Genomic DNA, 20,341 nt, shown 5'->3' with positions numbered 1-20,341 from the left:
AAGACCACTTGTCCTACTTACAAACTTAGGGTGGACGTTGGAGTAGATGCATATTCAGAAGCCAGAGAAGCCGTTTTATTACTTATGTCTTTAACCTTTTCTCAGTCAATTTATTTTTGCAACAATCCTTGAAAGTCTCGTATGTGACTTCCTATACCTAGCCTTGTAGGAGTGAACACGATAACAATGGTACCTTAAAATGTATATTTCAGTTTTGGCACGCCCAGTGTATATCTCTGTTGTGAGCCTCTCATGACAAAATCCAGGGCAAGAAACATTATGTTTGCTTTATTGAACTCCCATAATATTTCTCTTTAGGGAAAAAATTATATACTGTGCACGCCTACAATTAAATCAATAGTACCAATTTAGGCTAATTCTCTTATTTGCCAATAAATTTAGTTTAGCTAAAAGAATTTGTGATGAACATTTTGTTGAGTTTTTTCCCCCGTCCCCTTCTATATTTTAATAGATTTGCCTTCCCCAACCCGTTTTCCTCCTGTTAAATTAAACACAAATTATCTGGAAGAACTACATATATTTTAATTTCTGTAACAGCTATAGGGTGTACCCCATGGCAGTGTTGATCTTCTGCTGATCCTGCTGTGCTAAGGGACTAATTTCAAAGGGCAAGTGAATGTTGTTAACTCATGTGTATAAATATAATTAGAATTTATTTTTATTTACAAAACCCAAATCAAGCTGTCCTATAATTACAATGCATTCTATTCCTGCTCACTTCTGGGGAATGAGGACATGAGTCTGGTATGTATAGAGACTTCGGGGACAAGGCCAGAATAACTTGCATGTTTAAACACCCACCCAGATTTAGCCCCCAAATGTGAAGTGTGACTAAATGGTTAAATTGTTGGATAGGAAATGAAGAAACCGAGCTTTGAGTCTGCCTTCAGGGATGGAAGCTCCATAGGTGGCTTTAGGCAATGGTGGGATTCAGCTGGTTTGGGCCGGTTCAGGCGAACCGGTAGTTAAATTGCTGGCTGGCCCTGCCCTGCTCCTTCCAGGAGTCCCCAAGTGCCCCATTTTGGCTCCCAGGTAAGTGCAGGGAGGCCTACTAGGCCCAAAATGGGGTTTGGGGGAATACAGTGCTTCCCCCCCCCCCGCAGCCCATTTTTGCTCCCAGGAAGCTTCAGGGAGACCTCCTAGGCCCAAAACAGGGCGTGGGGGGCAGCGCGTCCTCCCCCCATGGCCCGTTTTTGCTCCAGGAGGTGCAGGAGGCTGAGTGCTGCTTGCCACACCCCCTGGCCATGCCCACCATGGCCACGCCCAGCCAGCCAGTCATTAGGGTAGAGAACAAGTTGTTAAATTATTTGAATCCCACCACTGGTTTTAGGCTAGTCTCTGTCTCTTAGATCAATTTACCTCACAGGACTAGTCCTATGAGGAAAAGTTGAGGGGGAGAGTGTTGCTTTGAGCACATGGAAGAGCAGTGGCATTTAAATCAAGTAAGGAGCAAAAGCGCGGAGTGAAGCAGGGATATATCTTCTGCAATTATCTTATACCCCCCTCTGAGGGTCTGTCGTGCCTTCTGAAAGGCTATGCTTTTTGAGACAAGCTGGCTTCGTTTCCCAAGGAAGTGTCCTTTGCCCAAGCAGAATGGTGTCATTCTCTTGTATCTTCAGAATGTATCTTATCTTGGCACATAAGGCAACCCGGTTTAATGAAGTTATATGGCTGCCTGTCTTGCAAGAGCAACTCTGGGTGGCTAACATAAACTCATAACACAAAGTAAACAATGGAACAGAAAACATAATGGCTACCAAGAACAACATGTTGTTCTACATAAGCCCAGTTGCTTGCTATTTCATGCTACCTTTCCTTCTTTCTTCCAATACCATCCAGACCAAACAGACTGAATTATTTATTGCCTCTGAATCTAAAATCCAATGGGCTGCCTTTTAACCAGTTGACATTAGAAATTTCATATGCTTTACTTAAAATGGCCTTGAATCTCTTCCCTTCTTTTAGCATGTCTTTCAGACAGACGTGAAAGACACAAAGGTAGCTTTCAAACACTTAGGTTCTCCACGTGTCTTAACTAGTTATGAAGAACAACCTTATAATGTCACTGCATTTTTTTCCCTGCCTTTTGGTGTCACTTAAGTGCCATTTAATCCTCTATTCATTCATGTTCCTTAGAAAATATACCTTTGGGAGTGACCTGTTTGCATTTTAATCCCCCTTCCTGTATGGAATGCTTCTTTATTAAAAGATATTGCTATGTTACTTAATCACTGTACTGTATTGCTGTGTTGAAATTTCTTTCTGGACAATTTCATCAGTACTAGTTTCCTTCAGCTTCTTGCTCTCCACCCAAAGAAATTGACAAGCTTAGGGAAGTCCTAGTCAATTTCATGAGGTGGTTTCCAACTTTCAGAAAGTCTATATTTTATGCTTCAATGTTGACATAAATAATACTCTTTTTAAAAAAAAAATGATGAAGTTCTATCAGGTGGATAACAGAATCCAATGGAAATTGGATCAGACAGACAGGAGATTTAACAGAATGTCAGCATGCCAGATAATCACAGCTACATCATTATGAAATTGCATCACAGTCTAGTAATGAATCAGCATCACCCTAACTTGAGGTGAGTAGCATTGCAAGCAAGTAAAATACAGACTGTGAACAATATTTGGAAAAAACGGATTTGAGTCTTTTTGCAGCAGAAATTGTGGACTACCAACACTGCAATTCATATTTATTTATTTATTTATTTATTTATTTATTTATTTATTTATTTATTTATTTATTTATTTATTTATTTAGTTTATATGCCGCCCTCTCTCCAGAAAGGACTCAGGGCGGCTCACAGCAATAAAAACAGATAAAATCAATATTAAGTGTTAAAAACCATTAAAACTCCCCTTAAAAACCCCTTCAGTCCAATCCGGCCTGGCGAAATAACCATGTCTTAAGGTCACGGCAGAAAGAGCGCAGGTCAGGGGCCACCCGGAGCTCCAGGGGGAGTTGATTCCATAAGGTAGGTGCGCCCACAGAGAAAGCCCTAGGAGTCGCCAGACGACACTGCCTGCCTGATGGCACTCCAAGGAGGCCCTCCCTGTGGGAACTCAACGGGCGATGGGGAGCTGTCGCTGGCCGCAGATGGTCCGTCAGGTACCCCGGGCCTAGGCCATGTAGGGCTTTATAGGTAATAACCAGCACCTTGAATTTCACCCGGAGGGCAACTGGTAGCCAATGCAGGAGGGGTGTAACATGAGAGTGTCGGGACACTCCCATCACTACCTGCGTGGCCGCATTCTGCACCAGCTGAAGCCTCTGAGTGGTCTTCACGGGCAGCCCCATGTAGAGAGCATTGCAGTAGTCAATCCGGGATATTATTTGCTTATTCCTCTGGCATACACTTAGTTGATAGGAAAAGCAAGATAATGCAGTTTATCATAGAAAGGTGCAAACTGTTAATTTAGTTTTCTTGACCTCTGATGTAATGAACTGAGCTACATGCTAAAGCAGACACCTGAGCAGATATGCTAAAGCAAATGTTTGCACCTCTCCTGTAAATCATTCAGGTGTACTTGTTTCATGAGGGTTCTTCACCTGTTATTTTTTTCTCAGACAGCTCTAGCACTGCCCCCAATTAAAAGTTATCCTCTGTTTTTTTCATGCAAGTGCAGCTAAACAATTATACATCCATGCTGTCTTCCAAAATAAATAGCAGAATACCAATTGTAGGATATACTTTGTTTTGAAGCCACATTTTATCAGGCAGAATTGAATTGTTGCAAAAATAAAAATGTAAATAAATTAACATTAAGCATTTGCAAGTTGCTTTTTTTAAAAAAAACAAATTATTCACCATGACTAAGAATATAAATTGCCTAATAACAAGGGAGGCACACCTCTTAAAATAATGCAAATATGAATCTCAGTTTGGTTTTGTTTTGCCTGTCCAAATATAAAGCATTTATATTACTGCAAATTAATTTCAACTTCATCTGCAAACTCATTAGATGTCATTAACTACCTGATATGTCTTCGGGCCTCTCCATCTACAGTATGATGCAGTTTCATGGGTTGATAAATAGAATGAAAAGAATTAATTCTTCATCTTCTGCCTTAACTTCTTGAACAAAAGATTGATAGACAGAGGACTGGAGTGATATAAACATTACATTGTGTTTTGAACTCAAAAAGTTGATTTCAAATTCTGACCCATGTCTTTGATCAGAATTTTGTAAAGTTATTTCTATAGCTCAGTTACAGTTCCTGGAAATGTATTTTGTGATTCTTTTGATTTAGTAGTTCCTGTTCCAAGCAAAGAAAACCATATTTTCCAATAGCCACCTTCTGTTCTGCTACTATTAGAGTTTCCTGTTGTGGACACAGAAATTGATGGAAACAAAGGTGCATTCAATTTTTACTTGGTGATCGTTTTTCTTTCTTTCTCATCTTCCCATGACCTTATTCTTTTATTCTCATATGCTGTGGCATAAATGTGAAGTGTAAATACTTCTTTTCTTAATTCCCTCCATTTCGAGGCAGGATTTCTTGGCTGGGGCAGCCAATAATGTTCTCAGCAAGCTGTTGTCTTAGCCAACTCAGCAAATCTGTCTTCTTCTTCTAAGCATGGGTCACTGCAGTTCACACTGCAGTATCTAGAGAGACTGAACAGTGGCCACACCTGGAGCAAAAAACAAGCCTGAACTTGCTAGTGATATAACACTTCTGGTACTTATTTTATGACTTCCTTCGGGTCATTCTCACTCCCTTTCATCTCTCCTTTCTATGCATCCTTGCCAATTACTGGGAAATTACTGGGATATATTATACCAAGTTAAAACCACTGATGATATCAGCAGCAACCAAAATCCAAAATATACTATCCTGTCTTATTGTCTTTCATGACTACACCACAGGTAACTTTGTCATGACCATCTCTTTCTGCTTGGTCAAGTACAGTGTAACCTCCATAACTGCTTGGTTCTGAATAAACCATGCCCTTTGATTCTGACTTTTGATTCTGAACTGAGATTGTATCCCTTAAAATCAATATAATTATTTCTAATAACTCCTCTAGTACAATATTTGCACTAACTTGCTAGGTATCTTTTAGCTGGATCATAATATTACTCCCTTCAGTTAGTCTTACACCACTTCAGGCACATCTTGAATCCAGTCCATTTCCTCTGCACATTTAATAACCTACTACATTCAAAATCTTTGATATGGTTTGTATTTAATTTTTGGTAAATTAAATGCCTAGATTACAGAGGCAATACTTTTCCTTTTTGGAATCAGATTTTTTGAAGTCTGTGACTCAGGAACTAAATGTTCTGCACGCATAACACAACAGATTTATCAGTGCAGAATAATCTCCATTTATGTGACTCCTTCAGAATTCTGCTACTCTTAGTAAGAGAGCAAGGAAGAAATCAGGGCAGAATGGAGAGTTTCATCCTAAACTATGAGGACTGTGAACTTAGAAGCAAAACAGTTAGTATGAAAAATATTGTTTTATCTTTCATTCAACATAAACAATCTCATTAAAAACTAAGTAAAGGAGAATGCATGCTTCCCAAGATGACAGAAGTGTAATGATTTCCTTGGAACTCCATAATCAAATCTGTTTTGTCTAATTTACCTTAAATGCAAGTGTGGGAACCTGCTCGGCTGATGTTGACTCATGCCAGCGGGTATAATACAGTGTTTAACAAAAATCCTTATTCAGATCAGCCTTGGCCATGAACTTGTAAACTCAGCTTTCCCCATCCTGATGTCTCCAGAGGTATTTGACTACAAATCCCAGCTATAGTGGTTAGAAGTTGTGGCCAAACAGATCTGGAGGATGTTGGATTTCAGAAAATGCATTAGACAAAGTACTTTTTCTCATCCGTAGCTCTCTATCTGCAGCCTGAAAAAAATAATATTGATCCATGTTACAAACGTAAAGATTGTGACAAACTTGAAAAAGCTGGTCATGCCTGTACTTGATCACAGTAACTTCAAATTTGTAAAATACCAGCTCCTAAATGTATATTTATTGTACTCCTGTGTGTGTGAGTGAGAGCTAGCTTAAATCAGGAACAACAAAAAATTTTGCCGTAGTGGGTTTCATTTAAAATATTTTTATTCCACCAAAACATTCAGAAAGTGAGGTTTTGTTGGTATGGTATCACCTGGGATATATTTTTGCTTCTAGTTAATTCTTCGTTCAGGGATTGAGGAATTATACTGTAGATACATTAAGCAAATCGAGGTTTAATAAATTTATTTTATACTATATTTTATTAGGGAAAGATTTGCATTCTAAAATTTAGGAATAATATGTGTCCCATAAAACTGTATCTTAGGAAAGAGGAAGTTTTGAAAAAAATATTATTTATACCTTTCTGTCCTGAAGATCAAAGTACTGGTACCTTCTAGAACAGTGTTTCTCAACCTTGGCCGCTGGACGATGTGTGGACTTCAACTCCCAGAATTGAAGTCGAGCTGGCTGGGGAATTCTGGGAATTGAAGTCCACACATCGTCCAGCAGCCAAGGTTGAGAAACATTGTTCTAGAATGTATGTTTATACATATGTTGGAGATATGAACAAGTATCATTTTATCATGCTTAGTGGACTTGTAAAAACGCCAAAGAAGATCAACTTTCAACTGAAACCAGAATTTTTTTTGCTGGTAATGATGGGCAGTCAATTAGAAAATAGCCACGGAAAATGATTTTTGTAAATGAATACTAAAAGACTATTATACTGTAAGTGCAGAAATGGAAAGACTCTGAAATGCCAACAGTGAAAGAGTGGTGCCAGTACTAGCAAAGATGGCAAAATTAACTGGTTTGACTAGAGATAGATCAACAATTTATCAGTGACAGGAAATCCCTTTTGGACTTCTTGCTGAAAACAATAAAAATGAAATAAAAATGGTTTACTTTGTGCTTAGAAATGGTAGTCTATGGAAACAAGAAAATTATGATGCAAACTTAGAGAGTCTAAAATATAAATTCATTTATAACCACTGTCAAAAAAATTGAGTCACTTCCTTATAACCTCTCCCTTTTCTTTTTTCCTTTTTTATATTTTCTTTCTTTGCTTTCTTTCCTACCTACCATGTTTCCCCGAAAATACGACCTACCCCGAAAATAAGTCCTAGCCTGATTTTTTTGGGTGGGCCTAATATACACTGCTCAAAAAAATAAAGAGAACACAAGCAGAAGACATCCGAGATCTGAATGAATGAAATAGCCTTATTAAATACTTTGTTCCTTACATACAGTAGTTTTAGTTGTTTGAGCAGTGTCTAAACTACTGTATGTAAAGAACAAAGTATTTAATAAGGCTATTTCATTCATTCAGATCTCGGATGTCTTCTGCTTGTGTTCCCTTTATTTTTTTGAGCAGTATATTATAAGCCCTACCCCAAAAATAAGCCCTAGTGAAGGAAGTGGGCATGGCCAGCACAGGAGGCAGCCCTTCCCTTTTCCGGTCACTTCTTGACTGCTAGGCCCCTTAACCACGGACTGCGGATCAGCTGATCCAATGAGGGTGTGGAGTTCTGTCTCTCTGGCTGCCAGTAGATATTTCCAGAGCATTCTTGCTGGCCCCAGCCCTGCCAACAGTACCAGGCAACCTTACAGCCGAGGGCCCCTCTGTTCCACAGCTCACCTTGTGCCTTTGGATCAGGCAGCGAGCAGAGTTTACACCTGGAGCTTGGGTGTTGCATAGGTTGCTGCTACAATGAGGCAGAAAGCCATGTGGCCCATTGGAATTGGCTCTCTCCCCCCGCCCCCACCTCTACCTAGCTGCTGCTGCTTGAGAAAAGGACAGGCAATTGTGGAAGATTGTGGGAAGCACGTGCTTACGATAGAAGCATAATCTTCCACAATTGCCTGTCCTTTTCTCAAGCAGCAGCAGCCGGGTAGAGGCGGGGGGAGGGATGCCAATTCTGACGGGCCGCATGGCTTTTTGCCTCATCATAGCAACACCTGCGCTCCAGACCTGGTGGAGCGCAAACTATGCTTGCCGCCTGCTCCATAGGCACAAGGTGAGCTGCGGAACAGAGGGGCCCTCGGCTTCAGGTTGCCTGGTGCCGTGGGCAGGTCTGGAGTTAGCAAGAGTGCTCTGGAAATATCTCCACCCAGAGGCACCCAGAAAGACAGAACTCCCGGCCCTCGCTGGATCAGCTGATTTGCGGGCACCGTTAAGGGGCCCAGCAGCCAATTAGACACACTTGTGATGCCACTTCCAGTTGCATTTTTCCAGTTTTCTTTAATCATGCAGCCCAGGAGGAGATAGAAGAATATTGGAAGCAAATAACTAGGATGTACAGTATATCTATGGTGAAGGGACTCCTATGTGCTGTTCCTCAGAAAAGCTGAGAAGAATTTGTCAGTTGAAAAGCTGATCCAGAGGGTTTTTAAACTGACTCCTGTGGGAAGAGAGAAGAGACCTTCCTCCTGCCCCCAGGAGTGAAGTGCCATGCACTAGGAACAGGACTGGGATTGATCCACAGGTTATGGAGACACCTAGTAATGTGAATACAAGAAGGAAGAAGCAACATCGTATGAGCGAAGGTTTCCATTATCCTGTGCAAAGGCACAGAGTATGGGGAACTAATAGGAAGAATTAGAAATTTCATTGGAGGAAAGCAAATTATTTTTATATATTTATTTTATTTATTACATTTCTATGCTGCATATCTCCCCTACACGGTGACTGTGGGAGGCTTACAAATTACAAATGCAATTTAGTACAGGGGTCTACAACCTTGGCAACTTTACGACTTCTAGACTTCAACTCCCAGAATTCCTCAGCCAGCATGTGCTGGCTGAGGTATTCTGGGAGTTTAAGTCCACAAGTCACAAAGTTGCCAAGACTGGAGACCCCTAATTTAGTAGGCATTATATAAATCTGGTAGGATGAAATTCATGAGTTGCATGCAAGAACTGAAAAGTATTGCATATTCAAAATCTGAACAACAATATTTGTTGTTAATTAAATTTATTTTGATTGTCTACTTCAGCAGACTCTGGATGGCTCACAAAAATCCAAACACACATTAAAAATATATTAAAAAAGCATAAAGCAGTATGTTTCAGCATGAACTGAAACAGCTATAACAATAAAAACATAAGAGAGATCCCACAAACAGATTAACCCCAGACCTGAAAGCAAAGCCAAGTCTTAAGGGCTTTTTGGAAAGGATCAGGACCATATGTTAAGTTATAGTTCATAGATTTACTGCTCAAGTCTCTACACAGGAATCTAGTTAACTGAAGTTCAATGCAAAATTGGCACCAGAGAAGGGTCAAGAGAATTCAAGAGGGGTTGGACTTGAACCATTTGTGACAATGTAATGATTCCAAGCTGATGATGCACTTAACTGTCCCCACCCCCAACCCCCACCAGCTACGCCTGTTCTCCTACAGGAATAGACTGCCTTGGTTGGTGATGGATTCTTCTTTATTGCCAATACTTCATCAGAGGATAGAAGATGATTTGACAGGCTATACTACTAGATTCCTCTACAGGTAGTCCTTATTTAGCAACTGCCTCATTTAGCAACCATTCACAGTTTTGACAGTGATGAAAAAGTAACTTTAACCCAATCCTCATATTTATGATCTTCAAAGATCCGTAAAGCAAGGAAAACTAAAATAAAATAAGCACAGTCGTGGCTTAGTTAATGACCATGTAATTGAACAACTGAGTTGCTGGTCCCAATTTTGGTCGCTAAATGAGGGCTTCCTGTATCGACATAGAGTTGGTATATATGATTTCTGAGATACAGACCAACCTTACCTTCTATGATTTTCTCCTATTATTGGCTTTTTCAGTGATTTGTTTTAGTCAAAAGCCACAACTGGATAGGTTTGCACAGCACACTAACCCACAAACTACACTTAATAAAACATAATGGCTGGGTTTATGAAAAGCAGATTTTCCCACGGTAGACTTGTCCAGCTATTTTGGACTCCAATGTCCATAATATTCATTTAGCGTGGCCTGTAGGACATGGTCACTTGAGAAAGAAGGCTGATCTAAGAGCAGTGAATGATTGGCATCTATGGAGTGTCTCTTTCAATCCTTAGACTACAAATAAATTGTGTTACCACCAAACCTCCAGTTTCCCCATGAGCTTTGAAACTTCATTAGTACTCCTGAACATAAATACATTATGGAATAATTCACAAGTACTAATTTCATCCTTTTAAAAGCAAACTGTTCAACACATGAAGACAATAAGGGGATGGGCCAACAATTAAGTGAATTAGAGAAATTGCTTATACATAGTATTGATATAGGATTGGACCAATTCATAGATGTCATGGGGATTAATGGCTATTGGCCTTGATGGCACTAGAACCAATTCTGAAGGCCATCTACAGGAGAGTAAAGGGCTTCTTTTGTGCAGTTGTGAGAACAGATTGCTAGACTAGATGGGTAGGGCTCTGATTCAGCAGTGCACAATGTATGTTCTTATTCATCCATTTTTAAGAGAAACAGGATCTGAGCAGGCAACATAACAGAATAACAGAACAATTTTTACTAGGAAAACTGGATTAATTCTCATTTTGCAAAAGATCAAGATATATTGTAGAATGACATGCAAATGTGTGAACTGCCTTGGCTACTATGAGTTTTATGTATAAGCCATCCAGAAAGCAGATACTTGAGATGGGTAACTATATAAATCTATTGAATAAATGTTAAAAGTGGTAGTTATTGTGGGGCCAGTGAAAGTGGGATTCAATTCACAATTGTTTGTGCCACAATGATTTGCTTTAGACTTTGGACTGCTACAATTCTCTTTTAATAACTTTTAAATTAAGGAACCGCAGCCCACTAGTGACACTCTGTGGCCCGTTTGAACATTTGAACCTCTACTTCTTTGTATAGGCTGACAATAATATTGCCTCATCCCTAGTGACACTTGGAGAAATTGACCTATTTAGGACAACTTAGCTCTTGACAACCTGGGACAGGTCACTGGATCAAACAGCACGTTTTTAGCCTTGATTTCTGTACTGTTTCCAAGCAGAATTCACACAGCCCTGAAACAAAACAACCTAAAATATTGCAGTATATCTTTTCTTCCTCAAGAGAGTGCTCTTGTTCAGGATTTCACAATTTCACTGAAACAAAAAGATTCAATTTTTCTCTGTTACCAAAGTTCCCTCTAACTATCCACACCCCTGCTTCTTCCAAGTGTTATTCAACTGTTTCACCCCCTGCTGACTTATTTGGTCCTCAATGGAGTATTTGAAGAATGTTGTGTTTATTGTCTCATTAAATTTGCTTGACCAGGTTATTTGAGGGACCATCTCTTGTGATCACATCTACCTGACCCACCAGAGCGGGGAGACAAGGAATGTTACAGGTCCCATTCCCTAAGAAGGAATATCTGGTGGAACCCAGAAGAAGGTCCTTGTCCATGGTGGCCCCCTCTCTCTGGAACATCATTTCCCCAGAGATTAGAATGGCCCCCACTCTAGCACTCTTTCTGGAAGGCGCTAAAGACCTGGTTCTGCCAGCGGGCCTGGGGAATGCAGAGCGGGATGGAGACCATTAAAGGGCTCGTATGATGTGTTGTTGCAGGGTGGGGGATGGGGGTTATTTTATTATATATGATTCTCTTTTATTAGTTTTATTATTTTTATATGTTTTTATATTCTTGTAAGTCACCATGTGCGAATAGGTGGCAATATAAATCTCCGAAATAAATAAAATAGGATTGGCCTTTGTCTTTTACTATGTTTGTATATCACAGTAACCATTGTTTGTTGACCAAACCACAACTGACTACTAGTAAGCCATATTTTGTGATTTTCAACATTTCAAGTACTGAATTATATGATGCATAAGTCCCCTCTCTCTGTGGGGCCCAGGGGTACAGCCCAGTGGTGGGTTGCCCCCAGTTCGGACCAGTTCACAAGAACCGGTATTAAACCGGCGGGAGGCTGCGCCCACTGCCTCGGATGTTGTCATAGGCGATCTGCGCATGCGCAGAAGCTTCTTGCATGCGCAGAAGCTTGGCATATACACAGAAGCTCAGCGCGTGCGCAAAAGCTCGATGCGCCCGCACGAGTGAAGCAAGCACCTGCGCGTGATCCCAATGTGAACCGGTATTAAAAGTAAGTAGAACCCACCCCTGCTACAGCCCCTTTACACTCCCCCTCTACCAAAAATCCTGGATATAAGATTTAAACTCCTGACTCCCTGTTAGGTTAATTGGGCAAAAAAAGAGGCTTTTGCTTCGCTATCATATTGAATCTTACCATTTCCATGCTGTTAACAACAGATTGGAAACTAACTTGCAAGCCCTCTTCTACATAAATAAGTCACCAGTTTATCATTTTTCATTTTCATTTAGATTAACAGAGTTGGAAGGGACCTTGTAGGTCATCCAGTCCAATCCTTTGCCCAAGCAGGAGACTTTACACCAGTGATGGCTAACCTTTTTGCCGTCGCGTGCCAAAAGCAGGGGGAGCGTGGGGGAGGTGGTGCATACGCGTGTCCATACCCGTAATTCAATGTGCCCCCTGCTCCCCCCGCTTTTGGCGCGTGATGGCATGGTGGGCCTGGTAGACCCATTTTTTGCCCTCCCCAGGCTCCAGAGGCTTTCCTGGAGCCTGGGGAGGGTGAAAACAGCCTTCCCCACTCCCCCAGAGGCCCTCCGGAGGCCGGAAACAGCCCGTTTCCCGACTTCCAGTGGGCCCAGAAGGCCCAAAAATCAGCTGGCCAGCACATGCTTGCATGCCCACAGATATGGCTCTGTGCCATAGGCTCGCCATCACGGCCCTACACCATTTTCTGCTCTGGGGTACCGTTGAGCAGTGAAGACTATAATCTACAGAGACTATCTCTCAAAATTGTAACCTTTCTAATATTGGTCCATTTCTATATTTCGGCCAAGTCACATTGACAAGCTATCGAGAGCTAAGTGTCCCTCCATTAACATTTTATGGGCAAAGATGCATAATGCCTATACTTCTCAATGAGCATACAGATTAAAAGTTCAAAGACCAGCCTATAGAAAAACATACACCAAGATACACCAGGGAAGACAAATACGCACAACAGCCTAGTATGATATTCTTGGATTGCACTCACACATTGCAGTAAATTGCAATATAACTTGCTTCATTTCAGCTTATTGATATATGAAGCCATCCAGTGTGCTTTACAAATAGTAACTATAATAATTATGGGTGAACCCAGACTTAGGCTGATACAGCAAATTATTGCTACTAATATTCTGTAACTAATATACTGTATGTGCACAACTCTTAAGTATATTTTATTAGCTATGGTTTACTACAGTTTGTTAAAGTGGTTAAGGCATTAAACTAGAAACCGGAAGACCATGAATTCTAATCCTGCCCTAGGTATAAGGGCAGTGGGCCAATCACTTTCTCTCAGCCCTAGGAAAGAGGCAATGGCAAACCACTTCTGAAATCTTGCCAAGAAAACTGCAGGGACTTGACCAGGCTGTCTCCAGGAGTCAAAATTGACTTAAACCACCACTCCCTCCCAAAAGCCAAAATCAAGCCAAATATATTATGGCTTTATATGTTATAATAATCAGGAGAGTCTGAATTCTTCAGGTCATTTCCACTAGTTGTTCAATACAATATGTGAAGTCTTTTATTTTACTATTAATATAATGTCACTGTAGCCGTATATTTTTAAACTATTCAAATTCAGCTTTATATCAGTTGAGTAAACTATGGTTCCACAGTCTCTCCCCCCACCCCACCCCCATTGAAACAATAGAAGAATACACCAAATACAACTTTTGTTTTAATCAACCAGGTTGTTATTACAATACGCTATTAAATGGCGCTTACTTCTCAGTAGTTCCAAATAAGATTGCATTGAATTTACATGTTTATAATAGAACATCAAGGCCCCAAAGCCATGGTTAATTCCTCAAAAGTACTATAGTCAAAAAATACTAAAGGATGTTTATGATGGAAGTAAAATGAATCAATTTTTTACCCACTAAATTAATATAATTTGCCTTATAATTATCTATGGACAGCCATTTCATTAGTAGCAAATGCTTTCTGCTTCTTAGGCTCCTAATTCCAAACTAGTCCAACCAGCTGAAATCATGTGTGCCCTTCCCTTCTTCAGTATTTTGTCCCAATGTACAGGAAATGTTCTCCAACCCACAGTCTCTCAAGTCTAATTTCAACCTATTGATGTTGACGTGTCATTGTACCGGGGTGAAATCCAGCAGGTTCTGACAGGTTCTGGAGAACCGGTAGCAGAAATTTTGAGTAGTTTAGAGAACCGGCAAATACCACCTCTGGCTGGCCCCAGAGTGGGGTGGGAATGGAGATTTTGCAATATCCTTCCCCCAGGAGTGGGGAGGGAATGCGGACTTTGCAGTATCCTTCCTCTGCCATGCCCACCAAGCCACGCCCACAGAACCGCTAGTAAAAAAATTTGGATTTCACCACTGCATTGTACCATAGAGTTACTAAAAGCTTGTTTCTTAAATTATGAAAGATCTGGAGCTTCTTCCTTTCTCCGAGCACAAAGATACCAGCAAGATCCTAAACCTTTCTCAAGCTGGCAAGAAATACTCTGGGGCTGAGGGGAAAAAAATCTGATCAGGCAAGCAAGTTGTAAAGAAAATATTTTATTAAAAATTTCACTGTCAGAGGAAATTTAGAATTTGAGGGCTCAGAAAGCAGTGAAGAGATACAGAAAGGGAGGGAAAAGGTAAGAGTTGACAGCTGTAGCAACATGGAATAACCAAGTCAACTGCAAAGCACAATGTGTAATCTCTCATTTCCTCCCTGTAAAACATAATGACCAGCTCTGTCATTTCCTTCCCTACCCCATTTTGCAATTTCTCATAGATGCTCAGCCAGTTTCACACTTGAGCTGGTTTGGCCCTTGGTGCAATAAACAGCTGTCTTCCCTTCAGATAATTCCCTAATAATCATTCCTCCTATTCACTTTGCTGATGACTCTTCAGTTTAGCCAGCAGTTTTACATCTAAGCACAGAATCCTTATATACATCAATACATCAATAAAACAAAATCTCATAACATCTACCAAAAAAAAATAAACAAAATAATCATATCTCATTCGTATCATAAGACTATGTCCAAAGTTATGTACAATATCATACGGAGTGGATAGGAATATACTGACTGGCTTCACACGCTAACCTCCTGTATAGACAGAGAAGAAGATGATTCAAATTCAAAAGCAAGATTTGGATTTTATAATAATATTCAGCTTTGCTATTGGATTCTCAAGGAGGTCAGGCATGAGCTGGGCAATTCACTATAATACAAGCCAACTACAGGTCAATCTGTCATATATTCCACCACTGTGAAATACTTCCTCCCCTTTAGTTCCTGGAAAGATTCAGTGTCCTCAGAAATGTTTGAAGTCACATGTAAACTTGCCAGATGATGGGAGTGATTCACATAGTGACCCCTAAGCGTAAGCCCTTATTGAAACAGCCTTCCTTCCACACATAAACAAGATCAGAGGAGTTTTCTATGCATCCTCAAATGACCAGAAATCAAGAGGTGTAGCTGATCAACTTCTTTTTTGAGGATGTTTTTGAAAAGAGATGGAGAATTATTGCAAGCATCTCTATCCATAAAGTGAACCAGTACTCAGATGCCATAAAATGTAAGACATCCATTTACAAACTGGGGTGTTGGTCAAAGTGGGAAGAGATTAAAATATTTTACCTCAAACAAACGGGAAGATAAATGAAAACATCATAGGCATCAACCTATATATTTCATGTAACATATTCGTTGAAAATTGGGACAAACCTGTATTCTATCTTTATAAATTCTGGGCAACATCTGCTACTTTCTCTATATTTAAGGATGGCTGTGCAAGAAGCAGAGTCTGTCAACCTTCATGACTCTACTTTTGTCCAAGGATCTTGTGAAAATTAGCTGTTAAGAAAAGCTAATTTTGAAACTGCCCCTATGTAAGTACATTATTTAACTACTTAACGAAATTGTATAGTTGGAGACAAATTAGAAAATGAGGAATGTCCTCTTTTTGGTCACAATTTCATTCTAAAAATAAATAGGTATGGACGAAGAACTCAAAACAATAACATTAAACTAGAAATGATAACTAGAAGTTAGGAACAGAGGGGAAATCCAGAAGAGAAAGGCAGGGCCAGATTTTCGGCCATGGCCTAATTTCTATTTCCTCTTATATGCATTCAGATCAAATTACGATGTTGTCTGTTTTCCATTTAACCTAGATATTTGGTATAGATGAGATGAGCTCAGGCCTCAGCACAGACATTAATAGATTTGTGAAAAGGACACCACTTTAATTAGTCCATCAAATTGGTCCTCTTTTTGTACCAGTTAAAACCCAGAGGGTGGCTTTAAGGCAGCATAGGTTCTCTCTCTCTCACTCTCTCTCTCACACACACACGTGCGCTCACACACACACTTCAGTGAGTTTTGTGGGAAGAAGAATCCCATTCATCAGATTAAACTATGGTTCCTTCAATAGATATAGCAAGTCCTTAAACTTAAAATAACCTTCATTATAGAACTCAGGGAAACATGAACTCAAAATTCCATCCATGTAGTGTCAAAGCGGGCTAATCTTCTGGTCACTCCTTGTGATCTTAGAAGCTATCACAGGATAAGGACAGGTAGAGCTTGTAAGCAGCTAATGGATAGTCTAAGGAAACATGGAAAAAAGGAAGGAAAAATCCTTCAATAGATCCCCTCACCGCTCCCCCCTACACACACACAAACAAGCATTACAAGCAGTTGGTAAGACTGTCCTTCCCAGAAATGGGGGATAATTCTACATAATCAGATGGGCTTTGTGGTGCTGTTGTACACCAGATGTTCTGTGTCTTCAGCAGTTGATAAAACAGAAGAAAGAGTGGAATTAGCTGCAGTAGAGGGCTGACGACGTCTTCGATACGTTTTTCGGTTCTTTAGGAAGAAGTACCCAAGGACTACCAACACTATCATGATGCAGACACCAAGGAGCACAGCAATGGCCACTTCAAAAGCACCTATGAGAGATGGAGCAGGAGTAGGAGATGGACAGAGAAAATCATGATTATACTGAAATTGTCAGAATGCTTCGTTATGCAAAAAAATTAAGATACGTTTTTGCTTTATGCAGGTTGCCCAATCCATTCAGAAACAAAGTAAACACTATGTTTGTAGGACTCTTCCTTAAAAAAAAATGACAGTACAGTATCAGTCTAAATCCAGTTCTAGGTCACCTTAAGAAAACTATAATTATAATGTAACATTCTTAGACGTGCACACCTGCTGACGTTATATGTACAAACAAACTGGGGGTGGAAAAGGAAATAATTCTTTGAAATGCTGGTCTTAATTCAGGTTCTAAAAATTGCTGCGCCTTGGTATCTAAATTATACCATACTCCACAAAAATAAAAAAATATGTTCTTGTGGTAGGGAATGTTCGAAAGAATTCTTGAGCCAGTATTTTTTGTGGGAGCAAAAGTGAAAGTTATGTAACATCTTATTTTTCCATTTTCTATGGTTTTTATTCTTTTGTGGTATATATGCTTTGTTATCAGTAAAATAAATAATTTAGAAGCACGTCATACTTCTTTCCACCACCCAAAAATGCCAGGCAAGTTGCTGTTAAAAATAAACATTGTAACAAGCAGAAAACAGGGAGTCAAGAGTTATTTGGAATGCTGTTACATACTTAAACTAGCTTGTTGATATTCGTATCCTCTCCATCTCTCACCAATCATATCTTTCTCTATATTAAAAGAAAATACAGGATTATGTAATAATGTTCAGAATAATGGAGACAACAATGTACTTATAATATTATGTTACTAGTAATTACTTAATAGTTAAGTTACTATTAAGTAACCATCCCCAGGAGGTCAGGGTGAGACCCAAGGATGCCATTGTGCCCAGAGAAGGTTATTTATTAACCTTAAGTATTAGTACTTAAGTATTAATACTTAAGTATAAGTAAAGTACTTTACTTAAGTATAAGTAAAATAAGTATTAGTACTTATTTGTATCCCACCTTTATTATTCTTACAGGTAACTCAAGGCAACAAACACATCCAATACACCTTCCTTCTCCTATTTTCCCCACAATGACCACCATGTGAGGTGAGTGTGTTTGACTGTCCCAAGGTCACCCAGCTGGCTTTCATGGCTAAGGCAGGATTTGAACTCATGGTCTCCAGCTTTCTAGCTGGTACCTTTGCCAGAAGACCAAACTGGCTCTCATAATAATCAAATTCATATAGCCACCTATCTCCCCCAAAGGGTATTCTGGACAGCAGACAACAATAAATAAAACAGCCAATATAAAAATGATAAAATCTAAATGGTCACAGTAATAAATAGCATAAAAACAAAAACAGTAATCCTGGATGGATAAAATTGACATCTTTAGTAGTTGAGCCAACAAGACAGATCTCTGGTCCCCAGCAAGCCCCAGGCCTGCCAGGATCGCCAGATCTTGAGGGCTTTATGGAAAGTCAAAATGGTGACATCATTTCTCCTAATGTTTACCAGTCTCCTGGTCCACTTGATTTTTTAAAGAATTTTTTCAATTAATGTAATTGAATAAAAACTAGCATAGTGCAAAGCAAAACACCAGCCTCTAGCAATAATACTACTGAGTGCTGTAGAAGTCTCAATACAATGATAAAAAAAAACTTAAGATTTTCTTCTTACTTGTGACACCACTACATATTTTCATACATGTTTCTTCCTGCTCGAAATTATTTTTGTTGCCTTCACAGCCTCCATAGGTGAAGCGATCACACTTCTCAGTCGAAGGGTTGTAGTACCAGCGAGGTATACTTTCCTCACATGGTCCAGTATCGGGCATATCCACACAATAACCTACCAGAAAGGAACAAGAAATATTGTTAGCTATTAATTAACTGTATTCCCAATTCTATTGACCTATCATGATTAAGTATTTGATAAAGCCATTAGCACTCAGAGAATTGGCCTACTACCTGTGTAGCACAGCTAGCTTTAAAACTTAAAATGTATTACAGGTAATCCTTGATCTATAACCAGTTGTTCAGAGTCCTTTCCAGATGCTAGAAGGACTTCTCCAATGCCAGATTTGCACTTGAGGCTTCACACAGACTATTTGTAGTCTTGGCTAGGACGCATCCTGATTACAACTAACAGAGCCAACTAAAACGAGTATAAGCTTAACAGTAACAATGGATTGCTATTGTTACTTTTTTGTAGCAAGTTCTACTTATTACAGCTTACATAAGACTTTGCGATAATGGGGAATATCTGTAGCTCAGGTGTAGGAGTGGGGGGTGAAGGTTCATTCTCCAAGCTTGTGGGTTGGTTTCCAAACATTTAGTTACCAGGCGAGAATGAACCTTCACCCTCATTACACAAGACTGCCACAAGCAAATTTACTACATGTCCATATTTATACTATATTTGACTTTCAGTTCCACATTTTTTTGGTCTTTAGCTATTTTAACTATCAAATTGTGCTACTTAAAGCAGATCTGTGTTTACGAAAACACAATGCTTTAAAACACTTGACTGTTGGACAATAGCCAATTGAGCATATCTATTGATGTGACAAATTTCCCAATAATAAAAGTTACTCAAGATTATATTCAAATATGTCCGGAGTAGTTAAAAAGAGCCTTGGTAGTACAGTGGTTTAAAGCACCCTGTTATTAAGACCAGCTGCCTGCAATTACTGCAGGTTCGAATCTCGCCAGGCTCAAGGTTGACTCAGCCTTCCATCCTTTCTAAGGTAGGTAAATTGAGGACTCAGTTGTGTGGGCAATAAGCTGACTTTGTATAAATATACAAAAGTATGAAGGCTATTGCTTAGCACATTGTAAGCCGCCCTGAGTCTCCGGAGAAGGGCGGCATATAAATCGAATTTAAAAAAAAAAATTCCTTAACAGAATCCAGTTCAAATTCTACATGAATACAGTAATCTTCTTCAATTATATTCAGAGAGATGCAAACATAGATTTTCGAAATGTGTTAAAAAAATTTCAAGTGTAAACCTTCATGTATTTTATAACATACTTACTTCTGCCAGTAAGATTGATGTTCTGTAACTTATTGAATCCTTGAATATCTGAAAGAGACAAAGAGCAGACAACAGAATGATTTACAGACATGCATTTTATTTGAAAATGGAAATAATTCTTATGAAGTATGTCATAAACTAAATGATGCAAATATTCTATTTTATTTTGCAGAACATTAATTTGCTGTTTTGTTTTGTATAATAAATGTTTTTCTTTTTTAGAACAGAAAGCTATGCATGACAGTGAAGTGCAATTAAATGCACATTAAAAACTATTTTAAATTCAAAATAA

The 20,341-nt window shown here is 39.4% G+C and overlaps 1 protein-coding gene across 1 annotated transcript in view; it reads right to left on the bottom strand.

Annotated features, from left to right (window-relative positions):
- Window positions 1-14,613: 14,613 nt before the first annotated feature.
- Window positions 14,614-20,341, bottom strand: part of SPINT1 (serine peptidase inhibitor, Kunitz type 1) — a 43,639-nt gene continuing 37,911 nt past the window's right edge. The window contains exons 7-10 of the mRNA XM_034417834.3: window positions 20,050-20,097; window positions 18,693-18,863; window positions 17,695-17,751; window positions 14,614-17,021 (exon numbers count right to left, since the gene is read on the bottom strand). Coding sequence (XP_034273725.1) covers window positions 16,813-17,021; window positions 17,695-17,751; window positions 18,693-18,863; window positions 20,050-20,097 — 485 coding nt within the window. The 3' untranslated portion in view covers window positions 14,614-16,812. The remainder of the gene's footprint in view (window positions 17,022-17,694; window positions 17,752-18,692; window positions 18,864-20,049; window positions 20,098-20,341) is intronic.

The sequence above is a fragment of the Pantherophis guttatus genome, chromosome 1 (assembly GCF_059756535.1).
Source record: "Pantherophis guttatus breed Tessera chromosome 1, ASM5975653v1, whole genome shotgun sequence".
Classification (NCBI taxonomy): Eukaryota; Metazoa; Chordata; class Lepidosauria; order Squamata; family Colubridae; genus Pantherophis; species Pantherophis guttatus.
The sequence above is the reverse complement of the archived record's forward strand: the minus strand, read 5'-3'. Positions and strand labels throughout refer to the sequence as shown.